This window comes from Polyodon spathula, chromosome 17 (genome assembly GCF_017654505.1).
Source record: "Polyodon spathula isolate WHYD16114869_AA chromosome 17, ASM1765450v1, whole genome shotgun sequence".
NCBI classification, from domain to species: Eukaryota; Metazoa; Chordata; class Actinopteri; order Acipenseriformes; family Polyodontidae; genus Polyodon; species Polyodon spathula.
In genome coordinates, this window is record NC_054550.1 from 36,455,686 (window position 1) to 36,480,978 (window position 25,293).

A 25,293-nucleotide genomic window follows, 5' to 3' on the forward strand; every position below is an offset into this window, starting at 1 on the left:
CCAGCGCGCCCCCTCCCCCGGTTTAAACACAGCCCGGCCAGCGCGCCCCCTCCCCCGGTTTAAACACAGCCCGGCCAGCGCTCCCCCTCCCCCGGTTTAAACACAGCCCGGCCAGCGCTCCCCCTCCCCCGGTTTAAACACAGCCCGGCCAGCGCTCCCCCTCCCCCGGTTTAAACACAGCCCGGCCAGCGCGCCCCCTCCCCCGGTTTAAACACAGCCCGGCCAGCGCTCCCCCTCCCCCGGTTTAAACACAGCCCGGCCAGCGCTCCCCCTCCCCCGGTTTAAACACAGCCCGGCCAGCGCTCCCCCTCCCCCGGTTTAAACACAGCCCGGCCAGCGCGCCCCCTCCCCCGGTTTAAACACAGCCCGGCCAGCGCGCCCCCTCCCCCGGTTTAAACACAGCCCGGCCAGCGCGCCCCCTCCCCCGGTTTAAACACAGCCCGGCCAGCGCGCCCCCTCCCCCGGTTTAAACACAGCCCGGCCAGCGCGCCCCCTCCCCCGGTTTAAACACAGCCCGGCCAGCGCTCCCCCTCCCCCGGTTTAAACACAGCCCGGCCAGCGCGCCCCCTCCCCCGGTTTAAACACAGCCCGGCCAGCGCTCCCCCTCCCCCGGTTTAAACACAGCCCGGCCAGCGCTCCCCCTCCCCCGGTTTAAACACAGCCCGGCCAGCGCTCCCCCTCCCCCGGTTTAAACACAGCCCGGCCAGCGCTCCCCCTCCCCCGGTTTAAACACAGCCCGGCCAGCGCTCCCCCTCCCCCGGTTTAAACACAGCCCGGCCAGCGCGCCCCCTCCCCCGGTTTAAACACAGCCCGGCCAGCGCTCCCCCTCCCCCGGTTTAAACACAGCCCGGCCAGCGCTCCCCCTCCCCCGGTTTAAACACAGCCCGGCCAGCGCGGTTTCCCCCTCCCCCGGTTTAAACACAGCCCGGCCAGCGCTCCCCCTCCCCCGGTTTAAACACAGCCCGGCCAGCGCGCCCCCTCCCCCGGTTTAAACACAGCCCGGCCAGCGCTCCCCCTCCCCCGGTTTAAACACAGCCCGGCCAGCGCTCCCCCTCCCCCGGTTTAAACACAGCCCGGCCAGCGCTCCCCCTCCCCCGGTTTAAACACAGCCCGGCCAGCGCTCCCCCTCCCCCGGTTTAAACACAGCCCGGCCAGCGCTCCCCCTCCCCCGGTTTAAACACAGCCCGGCCAGCGCTCCCCCTCCCCCGGTTTAAACACAGCCCGGCCAGCGCTCCCCCTCCCCCGGTTTAAACACAGCCCGGCCAGCGCGCCCCCTCCCCCGGTTTAAACACAGCCCGGCGCGCGCTCCAGAAACGTTTCGAAACCACCAGCCTGTTAGGAACCTGTCAATCATGTCTGGCTGCCTTTCCCCGTCGGTTCTTTTTATTTGCATACATGGGCGGGGACAATGGACTTTTTAAACGAGGCCACGCCTTTACTGAGTTTCATCATCAAAAGTGGGAGGCTTTTATAAAGCAGGTTCCAACATTAAAACGTGAAACACTATCACCCCCCCCCCCCCCCCCCCCCCCCCCCCTTAGTTGCTTTTTCATAATATTAAAAAGCCGTTTCGATGAAAAATACATTTATCTGAATGTACACTGCAAACTGATGATCTATTCAGTGTTATTCAATGTAATTCTTATTCCTATTTATGTTAAATGAATTCAGAAAATGCTGCATTTAAAATATATCAATCTTGGCTAAACACAATTTTGGTTATTTTTCAGAGATCTTCTGCAATTAACATGCATTTGGTTTTGTACAGGCTGTTCTATGTTTGTATTTTTTTTTACAAATCCCACAGGCTTGCATTGAGTGTTTTGTACAAAGACATTTATTAGAAAGAAATTAGAATTGGAACAGTTTTACACATATACATTTATTTTACAAGATACGGGAATTATCTATTGTTTTTTTTTGTTACAAAACACTGTTGTGTCTAAATGATCGGTTTACTCAGTTTGATTCCTTCCACTGTACATCTGCAGTGTCAGTCTGTAAAAGTACAAAAAGCACAGAAAAACTAAAAGGGTTGAATCCTTAAAAACGAAAATAAATATCATAATGATAAAAAGAATAAATATTGCAATCGCGTAGCCTTTTACAAGGTAAACCATTGTAACAAAACTATATTTAATAGTAAAAAAAAAAAAAAAAAAAAAAAAAAAAAAAAAAAAAAAACATTTAACTGTAATGATTAGCTTGGTAATTGTGTGCATGGGCTTGTCTTTAATCGACTTCTTCCATTCGGGAAGAGTTCCCATCTTCCTCCAGAAGAGGCATGTCCTCTTCAGCAGGCTGGACGATCTCATCAGCAATCGCGTCATCATCGTCAATACCTAGAGTGGTAAAACACACAAGCATTTAAAAACCATACAGAGTGAATGAGGTCCCGACCAGGGCACGACAGCGTGCAGTTCACCTCTTCAGTAACACTGCAGTCCTCGTCATGCACTGCACTGGAACCTCTGTCTTCATCAAACACAGAACAAGCACACTGCTGTTCATTAACTCAATAAGCCTTTTCCTGATAGTCAAAGAAAACTAAACCCAACACACAGCTCTGATTCAACATGGAACCTACAGCATTTGCATTGTGCCCTCCCTGGCAAGCTGTCCAAAAGAGGCGACTATTAGGAGCATAGCGAAGAATCACAAAGCATGGCCAGCACTTCCTGTGTGTGGCAACTCGTCGAAGCCATTCCAGCGAGACTCACCCAGCCCCAGCTTAATCATCCTGTAGATGCGGTTGGAATGAGTCTGCGGGTCATCCAGCGTGAAGCCGGAGGACAGCAGCGAGGTCTCGAAGAGCAGGATGACCAGGTCCTTCACAGACTTGTCGTTCTTGTCGGCCTCTGCCTTCTGCCGGAGAGTCTCGATGATGGGATGGTCCGGGTTGATCTCTAGGTGTTTCTTGGCTGTCATGTAGCCCATGGTGGAGTTGTCTCTCAAGGCTTGGGACTTCATGATCCTCTCCATGTTGGCGGTCCAGCCATAGGTGCTGGTTACGATGCAGCAGGGGGACGACACCAGGCGATTGGAGACTGTTACCTGATGACAAATATATAGAGAAAACGGTTTAGAATATGTGTTTCAGTTACATTCTATGGAGACGATAATCATTTTCTGTAAATATGTTAAAAATTGACCCAATACTAGGTTCAGTTTGTAAGCCATGAGAGTCTGTATACTTTTTCTTAAGGCGGTTGCATATTCAATATTCTAAGCGTTTGCCATTGTAACGGGGCAAGGCTGTGTGATACATTGCGGTTACATCCTGATACACTGATACAGTGATACACTGCGAGTCTATCCTGTCCCCTGTGGGTGAGAGCTTTTGTACAGTGGTTAAGACGCTTGCTTGCGGAGCATGGGGTCGCCGATTCACACCCAGTCTCCGCCCGGTTACACCATGTAAAGAGATGCCTTGTACCGCCAACCCAGAATAGCTCAGTAATAACCAGGGCTAGTGCAGTAGTGCTGCTGAGAGTCAATGAAAGGGAATATGCTTGCTTACTTTTTCAATCTTTTTGTCCAGGATGTCTTTAATGATCTTGCAGAGGCTCTCAAACTTGGCCTTCATCTCCTCTGCCTGCTTCTTCTCTGCCTCATCCTCGGGGAGCTCCAGCCCCTCCTTGGTCACCGACACCAAGGTCTTGCCATCAAACTCCTTGAGCTGCTGCACACAGTACTCGTCAATGGGCTCGATCATGTAGATCACCTCCAGGCCGTGCTTCCGCAGGCGCTCCACAAAGGCAGAGTGGGATACCTGCTCCTTGGTCTCACCTGCACCAAGCACACCGACGTGTTCATTAACACAGCGCTGGACAGGGCGCGAGCAGGGCTGCAGTCTGTGCACAATTCATCATTTAGGGAAAAACATACTATAAAACTAAACTAAACTAAACTATACTGATCCACTTAGCATTCATTAACAGCATGCTAGGTAGAGTCTGGATCGGGGGAGGGGAGTCTTAAGGAACACCAAGCAGGGCTACCCACCAGTGATGTAGTAGATGTGCTTCTGGGTGTCCTTCATTCGGGACACATAGTCCTTCAAAGAGACCATCTCATCACCCGATGCAGAAGTGTAGTAGCGAAGCATTTCAGAAAGCTTCTTACGGTTCTGGGAATCCTCATGAATTCCAAGCTGGAAAAACAAACAATGTAAAGTACCGTCAATCATGCCGAAATGCTCTTGGGACTGGAGGCCCGTTTCCAGCTAATTCACTGCGTTCCAGTAACATACATGCTGCAGCAGCTTCATACCTTGATGTTCTTGCCGAACTGCTCGTAGTACTTCTTGTAGTTGTCCTTGTCCTCTGTGAGTTCGCTGAAGAGCTCCATACATTTCTTGACCAGGTTCTTGCGGATCACTTTGAGGATCTTACTCTGCTGCAGCATCTCGCGGGAAATGTTCAGGGGAAGATCTTCAGAGTCCACCACGCCTTTGATGAAATCTGGACATTGGAGGGTGATCATTAATTCAGCATCTGAATCAAGGACACTTTCTCTAACAATTACAGATTTCCGTTCAGGCAAGGGCAAACTAATTTATTTTGGTAACCGGTTAATATCATCTGTTGCAATTTGGATGAAGATCACTTAAAAGTGATCTAAACCCAGTCGCTGTTGGGAGTGTCATGGAAATGGAGTGTCAGATATTAGAAGCCTAGCGGGTTAACAATGAGCTCCATGTGAAGGGTTGCACTCACTGAGATACTCAGGCATGAGCTCATCACAGTTGTCCATGATGAAGACTCTGCGCACGTACAGCTTGATGTTGTTCTTCTTCTTCTTGTTCTCAAACAGGTCAAAAGCCGCCCGCCTCGGAACGAAGAGCAGGGCCCTGAACTCCAGCTGACCCTCCACTGAGAAATGCTGTACAGGAAATTAAACCAACAGGCTGTCATTCATATTTTATTTAGAAAACTTTTGAATAGAGTCATCATTTCACATTAAAGCACTGTATCAAACTAGAAGAAGATTTTAAAACATCTAACGCAGAGAAGATTAAGTAAAGGGCTTTAAAGTGTGCCTAAAGCTGATGGGAAGTTTGTGGCTTGGAATTTGTTTTCAGAAGACTAGGTTTCAGGCCACTGCACAGCACACCAGGGGAGTCTTGGGTTTGATGCTGTTCTCCTGGAACCAGGTTTCAAGCCACCGTTCCTGAATAAAGGGGCTTTATGTTCCTTTAAATATTTTTCCTTTCACAAAAAATAATGTTCAGTGCCCTGTGATAACCCTGCAGCTGTCTGCACTGGTACTGGTGTGTCATTCAAATGAGATGAAGACTCACTTTGACAGCCAGGTGGTCCTCCCAGTCGTTGGTGAGGCTCTTGTAGAACTCTCCATACTCCTCGGTGGTGATGTCATCGGGGTTCCTGGTCCAGAGGGGCTTGGTCTTGTTGAGCTCCTGGGCGTCGATGTACTTCTCCTTGATCTTCTTCTTTCTTTTGTTGCTGCCGTCCTTGTCCTCTTCCTCATCCGAGCCGACGTCCTCAATCTGGGGGGCATCGCTCTTCGCGCCCTCGGGCTCCGCCTTCTTCTCAAGCTCCTCCTCCTTCACATCATCCATGTCCACCTCCTTCTCTCTCTGCTTCTCCACCTGCAAAAATACAAAGTGTGAGGTCTTTCCTGTTCATAGAACTGCATATCGAAAGCTATCAGCATGCCGTTGGGGTCATGGCAGGCAGGTTATTGTGCTGAAACTTTTAACTGTGTGCTTCAAAGAAAAGTTGGATTTGAGTTGAGTTGGGTTCAGGACGACTGAACCTTGGTGTCAGCTCAAGGCTTGCAGCTGCTCATTGAAGATGCCTCAGTCATTCAAATCACTTTGAAACACGCTGACATTAAAATGTAATTGAAACCAGTGTGACTGACCAGTTCATCCTGACTTCTAGTGATCTGTAAACTAAGACAGGTCTTGTGACAGTCCCCCATTTGTGTGAGCATGGCTCCTGGCTCTAGGTACTTGGTCACTGCTGTATAAACTTTCCTTTAGAGTTGTGCTGTATAAAGTTTCCTTTAGAGTCATGCTATCTATTTATAACTCTCTGAGTGCTCCCACGCTGCTGCAGTCACTCAAGGTTATGGTGCAGTGTGTCTCTTGTGAGTTTCTGAACACTTACATAGAGTGTGATTGGGTATCCGATGAATTGCGAGTGTTTCTTCACGATTTCTTTGATTCGTTTTTCCTCGAGATACTCCACTTGGTCTTCCTTGAGCCGAAGTATAACTTTGGTGCCACGACCGATGGGTTCCCCTGGAAATGATACAAATTCACTGTGATAAGGATCACATGGTACATTCTGCTGTGATCAGAAATGTATTGTTTAAATGATCAGGAGACATGAATTTGTGCTATAAAACTTAAATAATCTGTACCTCCCCCTCTGGCTGCATGAACAGCTAACAGCAGCCCATAGACCCCCAGGTGAGTTACTCATTCTGTGATCAATACCATCAGCTCAGAGCAGATTCAGCAGGGGTTTGTTTGCAGGCACCTGGTCATTTCGATAATCTACCCAAACAAGGGGGGCAGTTCTGAAACCCAGGTTTGGGTGCAGGGTTGGTGTGAGTTTCTAACCCTGGTCTATCAGACTTTCGCTGTAACTTACCATTATCTAGTTTCACAGTGAAGGAGCCCCCAGCGGCCGATTCCCACAGGTACTGCTCATCGTCGTTGTGTTTGGTGATGACGGTCACTTTCTCAGCCACCAGGTAAGCAGAGTAGAACCCCACACCGAACTGGCCGATCATGGAGATATCAGCCCCGGCAGCCAAGGCCTCCATGAAGGCTTTGGTTCCAGACTTGGCGATGGTTCCCAGGTTATTGATGAGGTCAGCCTTGGTCATGCCGATCCCAGTGTCTACAATGGTCAGGGTGCGGGTCAGTAGGTCAGGAATTATGTCAACCTTCAGCTGTTTGCACGAGTCAAGCCTGCTGGGGTCAGTCAAGCTTTCATAGCGGATTTTGTCCAGAGCCTAGAAAGAGGACATCCATTCAGAGTATGAATCGGTAATCTTCCCGTTTTCAGATTCTTTTTCCATGGTTATAATTCCCAGGTTACACTACATTACTCTAATTACTATAGTGTGACATGTTTTTAATATGCTTCGCTGTACCTCTCTGGGTTTTTCTTTGCTTACCCATTCTTTCACTGTGCTTTATTACACTTTGCTGTGCTTTTACTATGGGAAACTTTTATATGGGTTAGTTTACTATGTTTTTTAATACTGTTTACTGTGGCTCTGTGCTTTACAGTTCTTCCTTATGCTTTAGCACTGTGCTTTATTACACTTTGCTGTGCTTTTATTTTTACTATGGGACACTTTTATTAGGGAAACAAGCTTGTATGGTTACTTCTTACAGTTCTTGGGTCAAATTAGATCCATTAGTGTTTTTACTGACTACTGGACTTTTTAAATCGCTCACCAGAGAGCCTTATAACAGTAAGCACAGAGTAATGCTTCAGCTAGAAGCCCTTATCAAGGGTAACACATGCATCACAATCCAAACGCGTCTAAATAATATGTTTCTTATATCATCCGACATTTTTGGATAATCATGGTTTTAGAGTTGTTGTTTTTTTTTTCTCCCTCCCATTCATAATACAGCAACTTTGTTTTCCACTGTTGCAGTGAAAACATGTGCTGCTCCTAAAACATTAGTGAACTCACGTCAGAGGAGATAGAGATGAGCTGTGAATACATGTGCTGCTCCTAAAACATTAGTGAACTCACATCAGAGGAGTTAAAGATGAGCTGTGAATACATGTGCTGCTCCTAAAACATTAGTGAACTCACATCAGAGGAGTTAGAGATGAGCTGTGAATACATGTGCTGCTCCTAAAACATTAGTGAACTCACATCAGAGGAGTTAGAGATGAGCTGTGAATACATGTGCTGCTCCTAAAACATTAGTGAACTCACATCAGAGGAGTTAGAGATGAGCTGTGAATACATGTGCTGCTCCTAAAACATTAGTGAACTCACATCAGAGGAGTTAGAGATGAGCTGTGAATACATGTGCTGCTCCTAAAACATTAGTGAACTCACATCAGAGGAGTTAGAGATGAGCTGTGAATACATGTGCTGCTCCTAAAACATTAGTGAACTCACATCAGAGGAGTTAGAGATGAGCTGTGAATACATGTGCTGCTCCTAAAACATTAGTGAACTCACATCAGAGGAGTTGGAGATGAGCTCCCTCAGGAAGATCTCTTTGTTGGAGTAGAAGGTGTTGATGATCAGGGACATGAGCTGTGCGATTTCCGCCTGGAAGGCGAAGGTCTCCACCTCCTCCTCCATTGACTGGGTGCTCTTCATTTGCTCCGGCATCTGAAACCATAAAGAATAAATATGTGTGAACCGCTTAATACTACCTTAAACAAACAACAAACCTTGTAGTGGATTCAGATCAGATGGAAAGGCATCTAGTATAAGCTGTGCCCATGTGGCTCTGCCTTACTGACCTTGGGTGATCAGCTCGAGTCGTCTTCTTTCTTGTTTGTGACTCTTCCTTCTGCCACTGCGTTTCTGTGATTCTGACCCCTCTCTCGCTCTGCCTGCCTGCTTTTATATGACGCTGGCTCTCTAGAAGTTCTCATTCAGAAACTCCTGGAAGGAATGTCAATTGGAACATGGGACTAAAGAAAGCAACAGCGAGCAGGGCATCTCCTGCAGCTGTCAGTGTCAGACAGGCTCCTTTTAGGGCTACAGAGGCACAGTGTGGCCCTGCCAGTCACATTGCACGACTCAGTGCTGCCTTTGCATTTTGCTGTACAACTAGACAGAAAAAAGTAAAAAATATATCTGTAACTTTTTTATGCCATTAATAATATGCCTTTTGTATTTATTTTTTTAAATATTATTTTCAACTTCGATGTAACAATCAAACGTTATGCAACATATTTCAAATGATCTGGTAAAGGTTGCGGTAGTGTTCAATCTCACGTGTCCTGCACTTCCATTCACTATGTAGGTGTCACATGTTCTTCTGCTGCTCTGTTTGCAAGCCTTGCTTTTACGTGGGCTTTCACTTCCGGGATCATGTTACTGGACGGTGAGATTTTCTCCACCCCACCAGCTACTTCCTCTCTAGCCTCTGTGGGCTCCGGAGCCACTGGCACTGTCGTCATTTTATTGATTCTGTAGATTGAGCATTGGCTAAATGACTGAGTCATAACAGATAAGAAATAATTACAGAACAATCAGCTGCTCTCTGCAAACAGGGGAATGAATGCCTGCAGTATTTTGAAAATGTAATAGCAAGTGCTACTGTTTTTTTTGCACTACAGTTGTTACATATGCCTAGAAAAGGGTCTATCTCTTGTTGTATACCCAATTGTGATGAAGCTCGCTCTGCATATACAGTACTTTACACAAGCTATTTTTAAGCATCAGAATCTGGTCGTAAGAAGGCATCTGTCAATGTGTCTCTGTGTGTCAAACACTTGTGTGAATGGCTGCTTACAATAGACAGGTGCGGTGTGACAGGTGCACTGCTGGAAAACTGGGTACAGCTGCCTGTATGTGTGGGTTAATGTGGTCAGGAAGGATAGATAGAAGATAGATAGATAGATAGATAGATAGATAGATAGATAGATAGATAGATAGATAGATAGATAGATAGACAGATGGACGGACGGACAGAGACAGGAGCAGAGATTTTCAAGCAACTTTTTGAAAGCTGGTTGCCTGAATCTGCAACTTCCCCTTAAGTAAGTTTCAGTGAAGCCCCCCCCCCCCCCCCCCCCCCCCCCCCCCCAGTTCAAAGGACATGTGGTGTGAAAACAAACGTAATTTACAAGCTCTGTGATTCAAGCGCAGCCTGTAAGTGGAGTCTAACGATACAAGCCTGATTCAGAGCACTCTGTGATTTCATTGCAGGCTGCACTGGGTTGAAGATTTCTGTGTGTTTGTTGCTGTCCCATTCCAGGGGGCTCTGCTGCTGTTGCCGTGGCTCATCCTCTATACACAGCAGCTCTCTCTCAAGTGAACTGCTGGCTCCAGCACAATCTCCAAGAGGCACAGCCTGCTGCCAACACAACTTCCGTCTGATCAGGTTAAGCACTGGGATTCTTTTTCTTTCGCTCTTAAAGGAGGGCTAACCCAGATAATAAAATATTATCACTAGCCCCCTGTCTTAATATGTGGAATACATCTGGGTTATGCTTTATGTATCAATATACAAACCTATATTTACAATACAACACTGCAAATTGAAAGAAAGAAAGATGAAGATGTTACTTTCAGGAATCTGACCACTTCCTGGGAGGCAGGGAATGATTGCAGCCAGCTAGAACAAACCTAGAACATTTTCCCATGGCAAACAAAGTCTGCGTTCATTTAGCAGTGTGTTAAAGCAGAGATGGGAATAAGACTGCACAGCAGTTTCACCCGCTCCAGGTGTTACTACAAGCTTGATTAGCCACAGTGTGTACAGGTCACAAGCACAAATGTGTCTTATTAAGTCATATTAAAACCAGGAATGGATCGAACTGTTATGCAAATGGAGTCTTATTCCCATACCTGTAGAGGGAGGCTGTATAGCATGTATAAATATTTGGTTTCTCCCCAGTGTAATCCCTTTTAATTGATGCTTTGTATAATTGATTACTGCTGTTCCTGCTTAAATCCTCATTTACAGGCTCACACGCTAATGCCCCTTTTCCAATACTGGGGCTCTTCTTAAAAGACCCCGAAAAAGTTTCTTGTCTGAAATGGGGGTGTTGTGGAAATGACTGGTAGGGATATCCCATCGGAACTTCAACCAATTTCATAACTGCCCCAACAGCACGTTCGCTGAATGTAAGATTCCAGAAGGGGCAGAAATAAGATTGTCACGCCCCCTAGTGGTCATTTCTTTACTACCTTGGCCTCAATGCTAAACTTAAACCAATCATTATTAATGGTTATTATTACACAGAAATTGAGAAAAGTGCATATCATGATATTTGTATTACCATGTAAGTCTTGCTAATTAATGCCCGGCGACCGATTCACAATGCCTTGATTTTATTTGAGAGACAGCTGTATGTTCAATATTTTTTTTTTTTTTTTTTAGAAAGCCTTGCAATGCTGCTGTAGGACAGCAGGTGGTGCTGTTTACAGTAAATCCTTGATTAACCCTTCCTTGGCAACCAAAGCAAACGCATTCTTCAGCCCCCAGTCTCTGCTCATTACAGAACAGAACAGAGCAGTGCTGAGTGGTTTATATTTACAGGTAAAGGGTTAGGGTTATATTTTGTTATCTTGATTTGGGGAGGTCACTTACAGTTGGAAATGGAATTGAAAAAAACAGGAACTGACCCGGTACCTGTCACCCACCTTTCCGAAATTGCAACGGAACAAAAACTTTTTTTTTTTTTAAATGTTTTAAATTTGTTTTATTTTTATTTTGTTTTGCAAGCCGAAGACGATCACGTGATCGCGCTGCCTCCGGACGGCGGAGAGGAGGAAGGGCGAGCGCGTCAGCGCGCATGCTCCGCGGGGAAGATCCGGGCTCGGGGCAGGATGAATGCTAATGTCCAAGATGGCGGCGGAGGGAGGAGGGAAGGAGATGAACGAAATTAAAAGTCAGTTCACCACCCGGGAAGGCGTCTACAAACTCCTCACTCACTCCGAATATAGCCGCCCCAACCGGGTCCCTTTCAATTCGCAGGGCTCCAACCCGGTGAAGGTCTCCTTCGTGAACGTCAACGACCAGTCCGGTAACGGGGATAGGGTCTGCTTCAATGTGGGCCGGGAGATCTACTTCTACATCTACAAAGGCGTCAGGAAGGTAAACACGACGGGTCCTCCCGCAGCGCTACTGACTATTTACAAATGGGTCTGGATTGGGTTAGAGGCCCGGCCCGGCTGCGGGTGACGCAGTTCTGAAGGTGTTCGCCGCTCCAGGCTGTTGAAGTGTGTGGCTCGGTCAGGGCTGGTGTGAGGTGGTGCTGTGTGTGGTTATAGCAAGTGTCACAAACTGTAAGGCCTGTGCTGCTGCTCAGCTCATGCGTTTTAACCAGCAGGTTGTTCAGTGCGCAGACCTGGCCGGGCATTGAGCGTGTTCCTCGGTCAAGTTGATGGCAGCTGTGGGTTTTATTATTAGTCCGCAGCTGGTTGGTGCTGTGACGGCTCTGTCTGTTTCGCACAGTCCTGCGTGACACGGATGCTGTGATCCAGCTCGGCTCGCGTGTTTTTTTCATCCCATCGTGTCAACGACACAGTTGCGGTAGCTGTTTTTGTGGTGTTGCTTCTTTATTTCCTCGTTGTGTATTATTGTCTGGCAGGAGTAGTTTGTGTCAGAATGCGGCTTCTCAAACAGATACACGCTGTCACCGCTGCGCTCTGGGCTGGGTATTGCCCTGTTAATAGTAAGTCGGTGAATTGTAAAAGTTGATGGTTATGCATAGTGGATGGACTTGGTACTGTGGTACCCTTAGATGCGATAAGCAGATTTCCTGTACCTAGTATGCAATTTCAGATGTCAAAATACAGTTCTAGTATTAGGTAGTTTTGCGCGACCGTCAGTTGCAGAACACGCTTTACAGAAACGTTGCTGGCAAGCGCAGAGCGATTCTGGTTCGGGGTTTTACAAAACGACACTTACTGTGCTTGTTTTGCTTCGTTTAATTTGTAATGCACTGTAATGCCGCTGTCCACGTCAATTTATGCTACCTATCAAATGTTCTTACTTTGCGTACTGCGCATGCCCAGATTTTTTAAACCCTGCACTGCGCATGTCCTTATTTTTTCCTTAAACCCGAGGAAACTCACTAAAGTCTTTCATCAATTTTTTTGGATGAGAAAGAAGATGTTTTGTAAAGTTGCAAAAGTTACAGCTTTTGTAAAATTGTTTTGCCAAGGTATTTATTATTATTATTATTATTATTATTATTATTATTATTATTATTATATTAGAATAATCTTTCCTGGTGTGAATTCCGATCATGTTTTTCTTAAAGACAAGTCATGTTAATTAAAATGCATTATTTTACTTATGAATATCTGTTTAGTCTTTTTACGATAAAACTCTACTCATATAAAAACCACCAGTCTGTTTGAGATGAGTTGGATTGTGGTTCTACTCAACAACCTAACAAATTTGAGCATATATATATATATATATATCTATATATATATATAATATAATATATAATATATATATAATCGTTACAGGTGAAATTTGGTATAGGTAGCAGATTTTGGCAAGGTAGCAAAATATGACGCTTATACGTGTCATATTTTGCTATTGGTACTTGACGAAGTAGCAAAAATTGACATCACATTGGTCCTACGACTTGGTACTAGTTCGCTGACTAATGCGTTACAAAGTGCATGCTTTCTGGTTTAATTGAGAGAAAAAAACTATACAGAATTCATTATGCCATGCCTTAGATTAAAGGAATAAGACACGTTAATGTAGAACCATTGAACCTGGGTTTAGTGCACAGCAATATGCACTGTCATTCGAGTGTCACAGGGTTTCTCATTGGGGGTGGGACTTGCAGTATTCCTCAAACATATGGCTCACAAGAACTGTTCTCACAGTTGTTGTTGTTGTTAAATACTAATTATAAAAGATAAAGTTGTAAAACCGTCTGTGTACAAGCAGCATTGAGTTCGTTCCGGACAGGAATAGAATAGGCTTCAGTTAAAATATATGAATGTTAATCTGGGTGCATGTGACTTCATGTATACCTCTAAACTGTTTTATTGTTATTAGTTTTTATTAATTGAAAACGCTGTATTCTTGCGTAATTTGCCACATCATCTTGCAGGTTTCTAAATGGGAGATTGATGTTATTTTTTTGTTTGTGCGTTATTTTGACATCATATTCATATCTATGTAGCCTAATATTTGAATATTTGTTGTATGGGTGGGGTGACTGGTTTGGTCTGGGTTTTCAGAAAGAATGGATGCTGTCTGAGCAGTTGAAGTCTAGAGGGAAGCACTAAACATAATCTGATTGGCGCTTTACTAGATGTTACTCTGCATACTCACTATTTGGGTGCTAGTGACCTACCACGGCATAAATCTGTAGTGGGAGTGTTTGCTGGGGCATAGGGAGGTGGCTTTCTCTCTGAACATCTGTCTGTCGCATGTTTCCATGCATCTTGACTATTCTGTACTCGTCCTCTGTGCTGCTCTGTGTGTGTACTGTGTGTGTGTGTGCATCATGGTCACTCGTTCCTCTGTGCTGCTCTGTGTGTGTGTACTGTGTGTGTGTGTGTGTGTGCATCATGGTCACTCGTTCCTCTGTGCTGCTGTGTGTGTGTGTACTGTGTGTGTGTGTGTGCATCATGGTCACTCGTTCCTCTGTGCTTCTGTGTGTGTGTGTACTGTGTGTGTGCATCATGGTCACTCGTTCCTCTGTGCTGCTGTGTGTGTGTGTACTGTGTGTGTGTGTGCATCATGGTCACTCGTTCCTCTGTGCTGCTCTGTGTGTGTGTACTGTGTGTGTGTGTGTGCATCATGGTCACTCGTTCCTCTGTGCTGCTGTGTGTGTGTACTGTGTGTGTGTGTGTGCATCATGGTCACTCGTTCCTCTGTGCTGCTGTGTGTGTGTACTGTGTGTGTGTGTGTGCATCATGGTCACTCGTTCCTCTGTGCTGCTGTGTGTGTGTACTGTGTGTGTGTGTGTGCATCATGGTCACTTGTTCCTCTGTGCTACTGTGTGTGTGTGCATCGTGGTCAGCTAGTTTTTACTCTTACTGACGCTGCTGCTCTGACTAGTCATGGTGGGGAATGTATGTTATTGACATGCTTGTTGTATTGTGCACATTTTGTCCAAACACATTGATGTTACAAATTATTTCTGAGAAAAATACTTTGTTTACTCTTCTCCTCCTCTGATGAAATGGTGTTTCATATGCAGAGCCATATGAATTCCAGGATGTATGCGTGAATTGTAACCGCAGAGTACCTTCCTTTATCACTGTTTCCTCCCTCCTCTTTGTTTTTGTGCTGACACTCGCTTCTGTTGGCTGAAGTGCAAGACTGTTTCCAGTGCCCTGCAGGTATCTGCTCTGCTCGTCCTTTACCATCGATCCAACACAAAGGCTTCAGTAGACAGCTTTGCAAAATATCTGCCCTAAAACTACAGCCTTCAGATCACCCCTGATTGCAAGCTCTGATGTCTCTGCAAACGTGGCATTCCTTTGAGACGTCTGTGAAACAGTGCTGCCTCTCCGCAGCTGTGTTGGTGGGTTGAGGAGGACAGTTCATTCTTTTAAAAGGTATTAGTTAAACAAAAACATGACCTGCTCATATCTGAGTCTGTTCCACTTTGGTCAGCAATGTGCACTGAAGTGCATTTGTGAAGACAAAGGGAACTGTTATTTTTCTCCACAGGTAGTTTCCAAGTGAACTCAATTTGGTTCAATTAGAAATTAACCATGTGTAAAAAGGGCCTAAGTGACAGCTATATTAGTCTGCTAATAACTAATTAATGTCACCAAGCAACTGAAGCCAGAAAGTGAGTGACCAGTAGGGGGAGCTGAAGGTAAGCTATGCGCACCAGCTTGCTCCCAACCCACTGCTCGTGCTTACTAACTGCTTGAAACTGTATTAAAATATACAAGCATACTGTACCGAGTAGACAGCAGGTTTTGCAGGTGTCTGATTGCTTATTTTGCAGGGGTCTGATTGCTCATGTTTTGCAGGGGTCTGATTGCTCATGTTTTGCAGGGGTCTGATTGCTCAGATTGTTGGCCTCCAGTGACTTTAGTAACGCATCTCTCCACTGACGTTGTTTTGTGCAAGAACCTAGTAGGCAGAAATGATCTGGTATGCACGCACAGACTAGAAACAACAAAAGCCCAGGATAAGCTTACAATTGGTTTACAGTAGTTTTGATTACATTTGACACACCCTGTTGCGAGGGGGAAGAAGCCTTTAATGCATGGCAGAGAATCAGACTTTACTTCCCAGCAGCAGCTGGTGCGGGTTATTTTGGCAACTAAGGTTTGTTGTGTGGTAGAAACTGATAGTGGTCTTTCAGAAAACTGAAAAAACGAGTTTTGTTTTGTTGTTTCTTTATGGTTCATAAGGAGATCCAAAACCCTTTGAGACTCTAGAGGAACCAAAGATTTCGAGGTTTTTTTTTAAATTATTTTTTAAGAAACTTCACAGAACTGTAATTTACCTACTGAGTCCCGCAATTAGTTCTTTGCTTATTTTAGAAGTGTTTTATCCATCACATGTCGTGTGTGTGGGCTCATGATCAGTAGGGGTACATGGCATTTCATCCAACACTTGATGATTATCTTGAATACAGTGCAGGTTAGCAGCCCTTTCCTTTTAGGCTATAGGAGGAAGCTGTGGTCTGCTGACAGGATGATCCGAGTACTCCTTTGAAATGCTGCTGTTGCACAGTATGTATCAACTAAAAAAATTAATTAAAAAAAAAAATCGGTGTCATCCAGTGGTTCCTTTTATAGAAAGCCTGTAGAAGCGTGTGCAGCTGTGTCAAGCAATTTTGCTTCAGTAATCTCTAAAAACAGAACACAGCTGCTCGTGGCGTAGCGCACTGTCAGGGCTCCCTAAACTTCCAATTAATTCCAAAGAGGAAGCATCAGGTACCGCTGCCATCATTAAAAAAGTCGCAGGTGTGCTGTTTACAATCTAATGTACGCTGCATTCCGTACATAGACCCTCCAGCCAGTCTGAGAGTTTGTTGCATACATCATTCATATAATGGTCCTTGATTTCATTTCAGTGTGGGATGCTGTTCTATTAGAGACGCTTCAGCGGCATTAGGAGAGCCAGTGCTATGGCATATCACCAAGGAGATCTACTCCCTGATGCAGAGATGAGCATGCAGCGTACCATGACAATGGCATCTTTAAATAGGGCTTCGTATCAAAGCTAGTCAGATAAACAACGCTGCTGATGATAAATCACAGTGTATATTCATGCACGCTATAAATGCCTCATGACCTTTTAGCTCACTACTATACATGTGTGGACTAGCGGCAGGGCTCTGGTTTGTTTTCCATCAGGTAGAAGATATAATCCTTCAGTGCAGATTGTGTTTTCAGTTAGGGATTTACCATTTTTTTTATTTTATTTTAACAATAACACCCACAAAATGATCCTAACTGTACGAGCACAAGGTCATGCAAATCACAGACCAAGAACAAGTATTTCCAACACCCTCTTGCTAGCTTCATAATAGAACAACATTGTTCCTCCCAGCAATCTGTATTTGCACTTGCTTCAAAATAGGAGCATGATCAGTATTTTAACAACGTAAATGCTGGAGAAGAATTGGAAGACTTGCCAAATGTGATTAAAGCACGCCTGTCCCGTGTTACTAAGAGACACACAGCGTAGCGTTACTCGGTGTGTGTAAGACGACTTTATTATAAACAGAGGTGAATACTCCTCGTGCATAATGTGGAAAGCACTCAAGTTACCAAGAAGTTGCATCCATCTTGTATGATAAAGTGCTCTACAGATGACATCATTGAACATGATGCTCTGGAGTGAAACTTAAATAAATGAATGAATGAGTTTTTATTTCTTAGCGCAGGTTGTATGAAAATCAGCTCGCAGGGTTAGAAACACCTTCACATTAATGTGGTAAATGCAAGTGAAAACCTTCCAGCATTATACTGCAGAACAACATGAACACTTAGCGTCCAACCTGTCTGACATGCTGAGTTTAAACATGACACCATATTCCACATTATTCGTTGATGCGTGCCTTTCATGCCAGCACTGCACAGGAGTAGAAGACAAAGCCTCCTCCTCTCTCGATTTCCAGTCAATTGCTCTGGTACACCTCCAAATTGTTTATTAATTTCACTCAACAGTGATTGCCTGGGCAGACATGAGCTCTCCAGACAGATCTGCCTAAATGAATCCAAGTAGTGATTAGAATATGCAACTGTATCCCAGCGTATCTGTCTTATCAGTTTTGCAAGAGCCAGGTCTATGGATGCAGACTCTCAACAGCTGCACCCTTTTAAATGTCTGAATTCAGCCCCCTCAGCTGGAAATGCACTAATAAAAAAAATAAACTTTATGTTCTAAAAGATTGAGCAAAGCCTTTATTGTAATAGGGTCTAATAACCAGACCACTCCCAGTATCTGTAATGTCATCAGAAACTTTAATGGGGGGGGGGGGAACCTATTCTGGGATCCTCATGGCCATTGTACAGACAAATGAACACTTCTGTGTCTTTCATTTTAGAAAGCCACTGCTGCCGCCATACAGTATTTTGCACATTTGAGGTAGTGTGGTTTTATTTTTTAATTTATTTCCTAGGTGATTGTGCCAATCTCCAAGACGTTCATTGTGCAGTGAACACCTTGAGAACCGAAGCACAAACAACTCAAGTTTTAGGAGGGATTTGTGTAGGAAGAACTTCATTGCATGCTGGTCACACATTTGATTTTAGTGCAGGAATGCTTACAAATGAAAGTCTGTTAACCATAGCTTTGGGGTTTGCATTTTATTGAACTCATTTCCCAAGTTAGGAGTGGTTGAGTCAAGCATTTGGCAGCAGCATGCTTGAGGGCAATACGTTTGCACTGGAAGCTCCCGCAAGCAGAGGGAATCATCTGAAGGTATGAAGATATTATTGCAGGAAACAAATTAGTTTCTTTAAATGAATTCAAAGATCGGCTTACATTTTGAAACGATTATTATATCTAGTAATTATGCTTGTGTCACAAAGTAATTCCCTCTAGCTTAAAAGGGATTAATTAGTTACCTGTTTCTGAAAAGCAAAATGAATCATTCTAGGCTCCCTCTTTTTAAAAATGATTTGGCAAAATAGTAAAATTTGCTGTCTCGGTCACTTGCTTATTATATATTGGATATATTATATCCAAAGCAACTTAGGGACTTGGGTTTGAACTATGCTTCACAACTGCTGCTCCAGAGTCACTTACAATAGGGCCTTGGTTTTATGTCTCATCTGAAGGGCGGAGCACATGAGGTTAAGTGAGTTGCTCCCACGAGTGTCCCACACAGCGAGTGGGATTGAGCCTGGAACCTCCTGGTAACAAACAAGCCCCTTTCTTTAACCACTGGGCTAAGCTTTAAGTTTGAAACCTTTATTCAACATTGATTGATTTATTCTGCTTGCCCAATGGGATTTTCATATCATAGCTAATTGCTGCTCCACAGATAACACCTTTGAGAGACTGTCAGCTCGAGGAGGGCACTCTGCTGTGAGTTTCTGTCCCGAGTCTGACTTGTCACTCAATCAGGAACAAGTTGGCTAATATTCATATACTGGATATGAAAGCATGATATTAGATTGATTTGTTGACAGTGATGTGTGTGTGTGTGTTTGCAGTCAGATTGATTTATATCTCTTTCTTTATTTATTCAGCTCTATATATAGGTCCCTGCTGTGTATGTGGATTGATTTATATAAACGCAGTTTTGCTTCCAGCCACGTCTTGCTTCGTTAAACTAATAAACTGAATATCCTTTCCAGATATGTATTACTGCTAACCCTTTAGACCCGTGCTTTCAGTGTATTAAATTAGTAGTTCTAAGTGAAAGTTGCAACTACCTTATGTCATCGTAGCAGTTCCACTCTCTTGTGCGCTCGCCAGGGAGAGAGTCCCGTCATTGACATGCTTTCCATATTGTATCTCAGTATGTGATGCCTTCCTTCTCATTTCAGTGACTGTGGTTGCTGCTGATTGATAGGTGTAAGGCTGGGAAAGTTTTGATGGTGTATTTTGCAGTGCAGATGTTTTTTAGTTTTTGTTTTATTAAGGAGTGTAATGTTTGCTTTGTTTTTTTCCAGGCTGCTGATTTAAGTAAACCCATAGATAAAAGGATATACAAGGGAACACAGCCCACCTGCCATGACTTCAACCACCTGACGGCCACGGCAGAGAGTGTTTCTCTGCTCGTAGGATTCTCTGCTGGACAGGTCCAGCTCATAGACCCTATAAAGAAGGAAACCAGCAAGCTATTTAATGAAGAAGTGAGTATTGTATTGTTTATTCAGTATGGCTTGCATTATTGACCTGGACTGCTGTTTGACGTAACATCTGATTTAGATTAGAGGTTTTTGTTTTTTGTTGTTTTGAATATATCAGTACTGCTGTTTCTGCTTAATTTCCCATGCACAATAAAACTTGAAGGTTTCTATTGATTATCAGCAGGAATAAAATAAAGCTATTCACTTGCTGGTAAATAATATATTGAAGTGTGCTCCAGTGTACCATAGTGCAAGAAAGCTTTAGGAATCATGGAATGTAGAACAGTCTGAGGGTGAAGGTTATAGGGTTAGGGTTAGGGTTCGGGTACTAGTGGTAATTTATCAGTAGTGTGGGAGTTTACCTTGTAGATAGCCTTATCAACAATGTATATAGCAATGCTTTTGCAAGGATTAGAAGTCCAGGCCAGCCAGTCTATATCACAGTGATATGTAGAGCAACACAAGTTGGCTAGAAATCAAGAATGATTCAGGGGATCCCGTTTCCTCAAGACCATGCTTGTAGGAAATCTATAAATTAAGTCCCCATATTCAAGCAATGTCAAAATGACTCGATGATAGACAAGTGTTTTAAATACTGTACTGCTCGCATAGACAGGGATCAGTCTGCTTGAAACAGATTTACACAGAAAGGACAAATGCACAATAAATTCAAGTCTGTTACCAGCCAAGGAATTGTTGTACATTTGAAATGTTGAAAAATTATAGGAGACAAGGACATTGAAGCAAGAAATGACATGTTTAACATTCTGTACAGGGCTAGCCCCTTTTGATCAAACAAACTATATTCAGATTCACAGGTCATTTTGCACTCCTAATTAAAAGCTTTCTAGAGTTATACTTGAAAGTGAAATTGCTCAAGTGGAGCAGTATATTGTAAGAAAATGATATATATAAATATATATATATTATATATATATATATATATATATATATATATATATATATATATATATATATATATATATATATATATATATATATAAATATATAAAAATACATTATATGCATGCACTATCTGTTTGTAAATGGTCCTGTGTTTTTGTTCGTTCTTTCTGTAGAGGTTAATAGACAAGTCAAGAGTGACGTGTGTGAAGTGGGTGCCCGGCTCGGAAAGCCTGTTCCTTGTAGCTCACTCCAGTGGCAATATGTACTTGTATAACGTGGAGCACACTTGCGGCACCACTGCCCCACACTACCAGCTGCTGAAGCAGGGTGAAAACTACACCGTGCACACCTGCAAGAGCAAATCCACCAGAAACCCTTTGCTGAAATGGACGGTGGGCGAGGGGGCCCTCAATGAGTTTGCATTTTCCCCCGATGGGAAGTTCTTGGCGTGTGCGAGTCAGGACGGGTTTCTCCGTGTTTTTAATTTCGACTCGGTGGAGCTACACGGTACAATGAAAAGCTACTTCGGGGGACTGCTGTGTGTGTGTTGGAGCCCGGATGGCAAATACATTGTCACGGGTGGAGAGGACGATTTGGTTACTGTGTGGTCTTTTTTGGACTGCAGAGTAATAGCCAGGGGTCACGGACATAAATCCTGGGTAAGTGTGGTGGCCTTTGACCCTTACACTACAAGCGTGGAAGAGGGCGACCCCATGGAGTTCAGTGGGAGTGATGAGGACTTCCAAGACCAGATCCAGTTTGGTCGAGACAGGGCAAACAGCACACAATCTAGGCTGTCCAAAAGGAATTCTACAGACAGCCGTCCGGTAAGTGTCACGTATAGGTTTGGCTCTGTCGGACAGGACACGCAATTGTGCTTATGGGACCTCACGGAAGACATCCTCTTTCCCCATCTTCCCCTCTCCCGAACGAGGACACACACAAACGTTATGAATGCCACGAGTCTGCCTGCAGGCAGTGGCGGTACCAACCCAGGAAGCAATGGAAACAACAGCATTAGTAGCAGTGGCAGCACCCCAGGCAACTCGCTACCTCCCCAGCTTCCTCGTTCCAACAGCCTTCCGCACTCTGCAGCAGCCAACGCCAACAGCAAGAGCAGCACCGTGGACAGTGCCATCGCTTCGGGGGTCAGCAAGTTTGCAACGCTGTCGTTGCACGACCGCAAGGAACGGCACCACGAGAAAGACCACAAGAGGAATCACAGCATGGGACACATCACCAGCAAAAGCAGCGACAAACTGAACCTGGTCACTAAAACTAAAACGGACCCTGCAAAGACACTGGGAACTCCCCTCTGTCCCCGAATGGAAGATGTTCCCTTGTTAGAGCCTCTCATCTGTAAAAAGATAGCACACGAAAGACTTGCTGTCTTGATATTTCTTGAGGACTGTATAGTTACTGCCTGTCAGGAGGGATTTATTTGCACATGGGCGAGGCCTGGAAAAGTGGTAAGTCTGTGTGACTGAAGAACTCGCCTAGCAAAGCTAGCAGATTGCAATGCTAGCAACAAATGGTGTATATTCTACAGCTATGGCCAAACGTTTTGCATTACCCTATAGAAATAACTGAGTTTGATTCATAAAGTTGAATGTAACCTTCTGAACAATGTTACATTAACTTATTGAATTGCATACCGCTTTGTAGTTTTCCATGTATGAGAAATGTAGAAATGTGACGTTTGGAAATCTAACATGAAATACTGCACTACTACTGTGGCTTCCTTCCGGTAGACTTTTGTGATATAATTGTGTAGTTTCTTTGTTTCATAAATAAAATATCTGAGTTATGTTCATAAAGTTTTTATTTTATTATCTCAATCCTAAGATTATAGGTGATGCAAAACGTTTGACCATAGCTGTACAGAATTTGCGCAGAAAATGCAGATTTTACTTTTCATTAACTAATACATTTCTAGCAGAAATCCCATTATTGGTAATGTTAAAAGTGGATGTTGTCTGATGGTATTTTTTTTTTTTTTGGTGCTCCTCCCCCCAACACACTGTACAGAACTAACACAACGTTGTTTTTAGGAGACAAGGGATTGTTAATCTTTATACAGTGTCGGCCTGGAAATAGGACTCCTATTACATAGATGTTTCGATCCTGTTAAACACTCAGTAGATATACTGAAAAACTAAAAATCAATGAGAAATGTTTTGACTAGAAGTCTGAAGACATTGAAAAAGACTTCTGGTTGGAACACTTGTGATACTGAAAGAAATTCCAGTTCAGATGACAATATCTAAACCAAACTACACACCTTTTAGTGGTGCCAGATTTGAAGGCTTGTTATGCTAGCAGTCCGAGTTGTGTGTTGGATTTGACTTGCTGCAGTATTTATATTGGGTCCTGTTTGTATGATTTCCAGACAGCAGGGTTTGTGTTCTAACTGTGAACTCCCCTACATGGATTCCTCTTTAGCATTCCTTTGAATCTTCAATGTAATATATCCCTCCATGGATAAAGGAAGTGTGGTGCTGGTCTGTTTCCAGACCCATAAGATCACATTGCAGTAGTTCAGGTCATGTTAGGATCTGCTCTTACCTGAAGCTACAATTTCTCCAGATTCCCTTTTCAGTTTGGTCACTGCTCATAATATAATAAAGCAGTGAGATTCCCTTTCAGCTCGCTCACTTATCATAATCTATAAGCAGTGAGATTCCCTTTCAGCTCGGTCACGTCTCAATCTTTAAGCAGTGAGATTCCCTTTCAGCTCGGTCATGTCTCATAATTCATAAGCAGTGAGATTCCCTTTCAGCTCAGTCACGTCTCATAATCTTTAAGCAGTGAGATTCCCTTTCAGCTCGGTCACGTCTCATAATCTTTAAGCAGTGAGATTCCCTTTCAGCTCGGTCATGTCTCATAATCCATAAGCAGTGAGATTCCCTTTCAGCTCGGTCACGTCTCATAATCTTTAAGCAGTGAGATTCCCTTTCAGCTCGGTCACGTCTCATAATCTTTAAGCAGTGAGATTCCCTTTCAGCTCGGTCATGTCTCATAATCTATAAGCAGTGAGATTCCCTTTCAGCTCGGTCATGTCTCATAATCCATAAGCAGTGAGATTCCCTTTCAGCTCGGTCACGACTCATAATCTTTAAGCAATGAGATTCCCTTTCAGCTCAGTCATGTCTTATAATCTATAAGCAGTGAGTGTGCAGACCTCTGAGAGGAGTGGTGTGCAGCGCTCACATGGAGCTCACGTGGCGCTCCAGGCTCATCCTGAATTCCTGATACACCCCTGGGAATCCAGCAGTGTTTCCAGTGTAATGAAGGAGGACAGAGTCTGTTTCCTGGTACATTAGATTTACAAAACTGTTTGCAATATGTTGTCTAGATACCAAAGCAGGATTTTATTTATTTTTAAAACCAATGCTTGCTTGAAAGACGTTAGTTTTTGCTATGGGTAATATTCGAGTTGAATTTGTAATACTGCTCATTAGATTAACTAAGTACAATATAAAACCCCTAGCTTTCAAGACTTCAGAAGACTCTCTTTGGGTCTAAATGGAATTGCTCGTTGTGAATCTCTCCCAATCAGCCACCATAGCCTATGATGAGAATTTGGTAGATAACGAATGCCCTTGTATTCAGTGAGACTGCTGAGTAGTTAGCCACCTACTGAGCCCCCAACACCTTTTGAATGCATGTGTGCAGTGCCTTGTTTATGAATGTGTAGTCAGTGAGAAGTGGGCGGGTATTAGTTGTGTTTTATGCTCATCAGTGTTTCATACGCAGACCTACGCTCACTGCATTGTTTCCTTTTTCAGGGTTTACTTTCATCCCAAAACCAAGCGAACTCTCCCAGCGGGACTGTTGTATAGCTGTCTCAATTCTGCTGCTAAGAGCCCTTCATCACTGACGAGCAGTAACGACGCCAGAGCCCGGAGCTGTTCTTCATCCACACACAATTAGAAGTGCTTTTGTTTTTCTTTTTGAAGTGGACTAGTGTGAGAGGTAGCAAAATCTGCACGCACGGACAGGATGAGGTACAATGAAAAAAACAACAACATTAAAACTGCAAACCCAAGAAGGATTCTTTTTCTTTCTGTCTCTTTGGAAAATGTTTTCAGTTTCCCTTTTGCAGTTGCAGTACAGAACTTGATAAGACTTCCACTTTAAGTTTTCCTTGGTTTAATGTTTCTCCATTTCTCCAAACTTTGGTGTAATTTAATCATATGTAATATTGTGTATAAAAGAAAAAAAAATCTATCCTTTAAAATCCCAATAAGTTAATGATCTATTTGAATTAGTATCTCACCATTGTGTACTTTGCACTGATTTGTTCTTATTTTTATTATATTGGAACTGTGTGTGTGTGTGTGTGTATATTTATATATATATATATATATATATATATATATATATATATATATATATATATATATATATATATATATATATATATATATATAT

General features: G+C 43.8%; 2 protein-coding genes across 2 annotated transcripts; one reads left to right on the plus strand and one right to left on the minus strand.

The window, feature by feature from the left end:
* Positions 1-2,157: 2,157 nt before the first annotated feature.
* LOC121329610 (heat shock protein HSP 90-alpha 1-like) lies at positions 2,158-8,587 on the minus strand. The gene is made up of 11 exons (XM_041275278.1): positions 8,481-8,587; positions 8,191-8,346; positions 6,624-6,990; positions 6,135-6,268; positions 5,303-5,611; positions 4,719-4,884; positions 4,273-4,463; positions 4,006-4,153; positions 3,521-3,789; positions 2,721-3,054; positions 2,158-2,342 (listed from the first exon to the last, which is right to left on the minus strand). The coding sequence occupies exons 2-11, from the start codon at positions 8,344-8,346 to the stop codon at positions 2,233-2,235; spliced, it is 2,184 nt and encodes a 727-aa protein (XP_041131212.1). The 5' UTR covers positions 8,481-8,587; the 3' UTR covers positions 2,158-2,232.
* Positions 8,588-11,496: 2,909 nt separating this feature from the next.
* On the plus strand, positions 11,497-25,171 carry LOC121329613 (WD repeat-containing protein 20-like). The gene is made up of 4 exons (XM_041275279.1): positions 11,497-11,791; positions 19,774-19,956; positions 21,033-22,328; positions 24,648-25,171. The coding sequence occupies exons 1-4, from the start codon at positions 11,528-11,530 to the stop codon at positions 24,699-24,701; spliced, it is 1,797 nt and encodes a 598-aa protein (XP_041131213.1). The 5' UTR covers positions 11,497-11,527; the 3' UTR covers positions 24,702-25,171.
* Positions 25,172-25,293: the final 122 nt, after the last annotated feature.

Coding starts and splice junctions, on each gene's coding strand:
- LOC121329613 (XM_041275279.1), top strand. CDS start 11,528: ATGCTAATGTCCAAGATGGCGGCGGAGGGAGGAGGGAAGGAGATGAAC. Junction 19,957..21,032: donor GCAAGCTATTTAATGAAGAA/GTGAGTATTGTA, acceptor TTCTTTCTGTAG/AGGTTAATAGACAAGTCAAG. Junction 22,329..24,647: donor GGGCGAGGCCTGGAAAAGTG/GTAAGTCTGTGT, acceptor TTCCTTTTTCAG/GGTTTACTTTCATCCCAAAA.
- LOC121329610 (XM_041275278.1), bottom strand. CDS start 8,346: ATGCCGGAGCAAATGAAGAGCACCCAGTCAATGGAGGAGGAGGTGGAG. Junction 6,269..6,623: donor CACTGTGAAACTAGATAATG/GTAAGTTACAGC, acceptor TATCATTTCCAG/GGGAACCCATCGGTCGTGGC. Junction 4,885..5,302: donor AGGACCACCTGGCTGTCAAA/GTGAGTCTTCAT, acceptor TTTCCTGTACAG/CATTTCTCAGTGGAGGGTCA.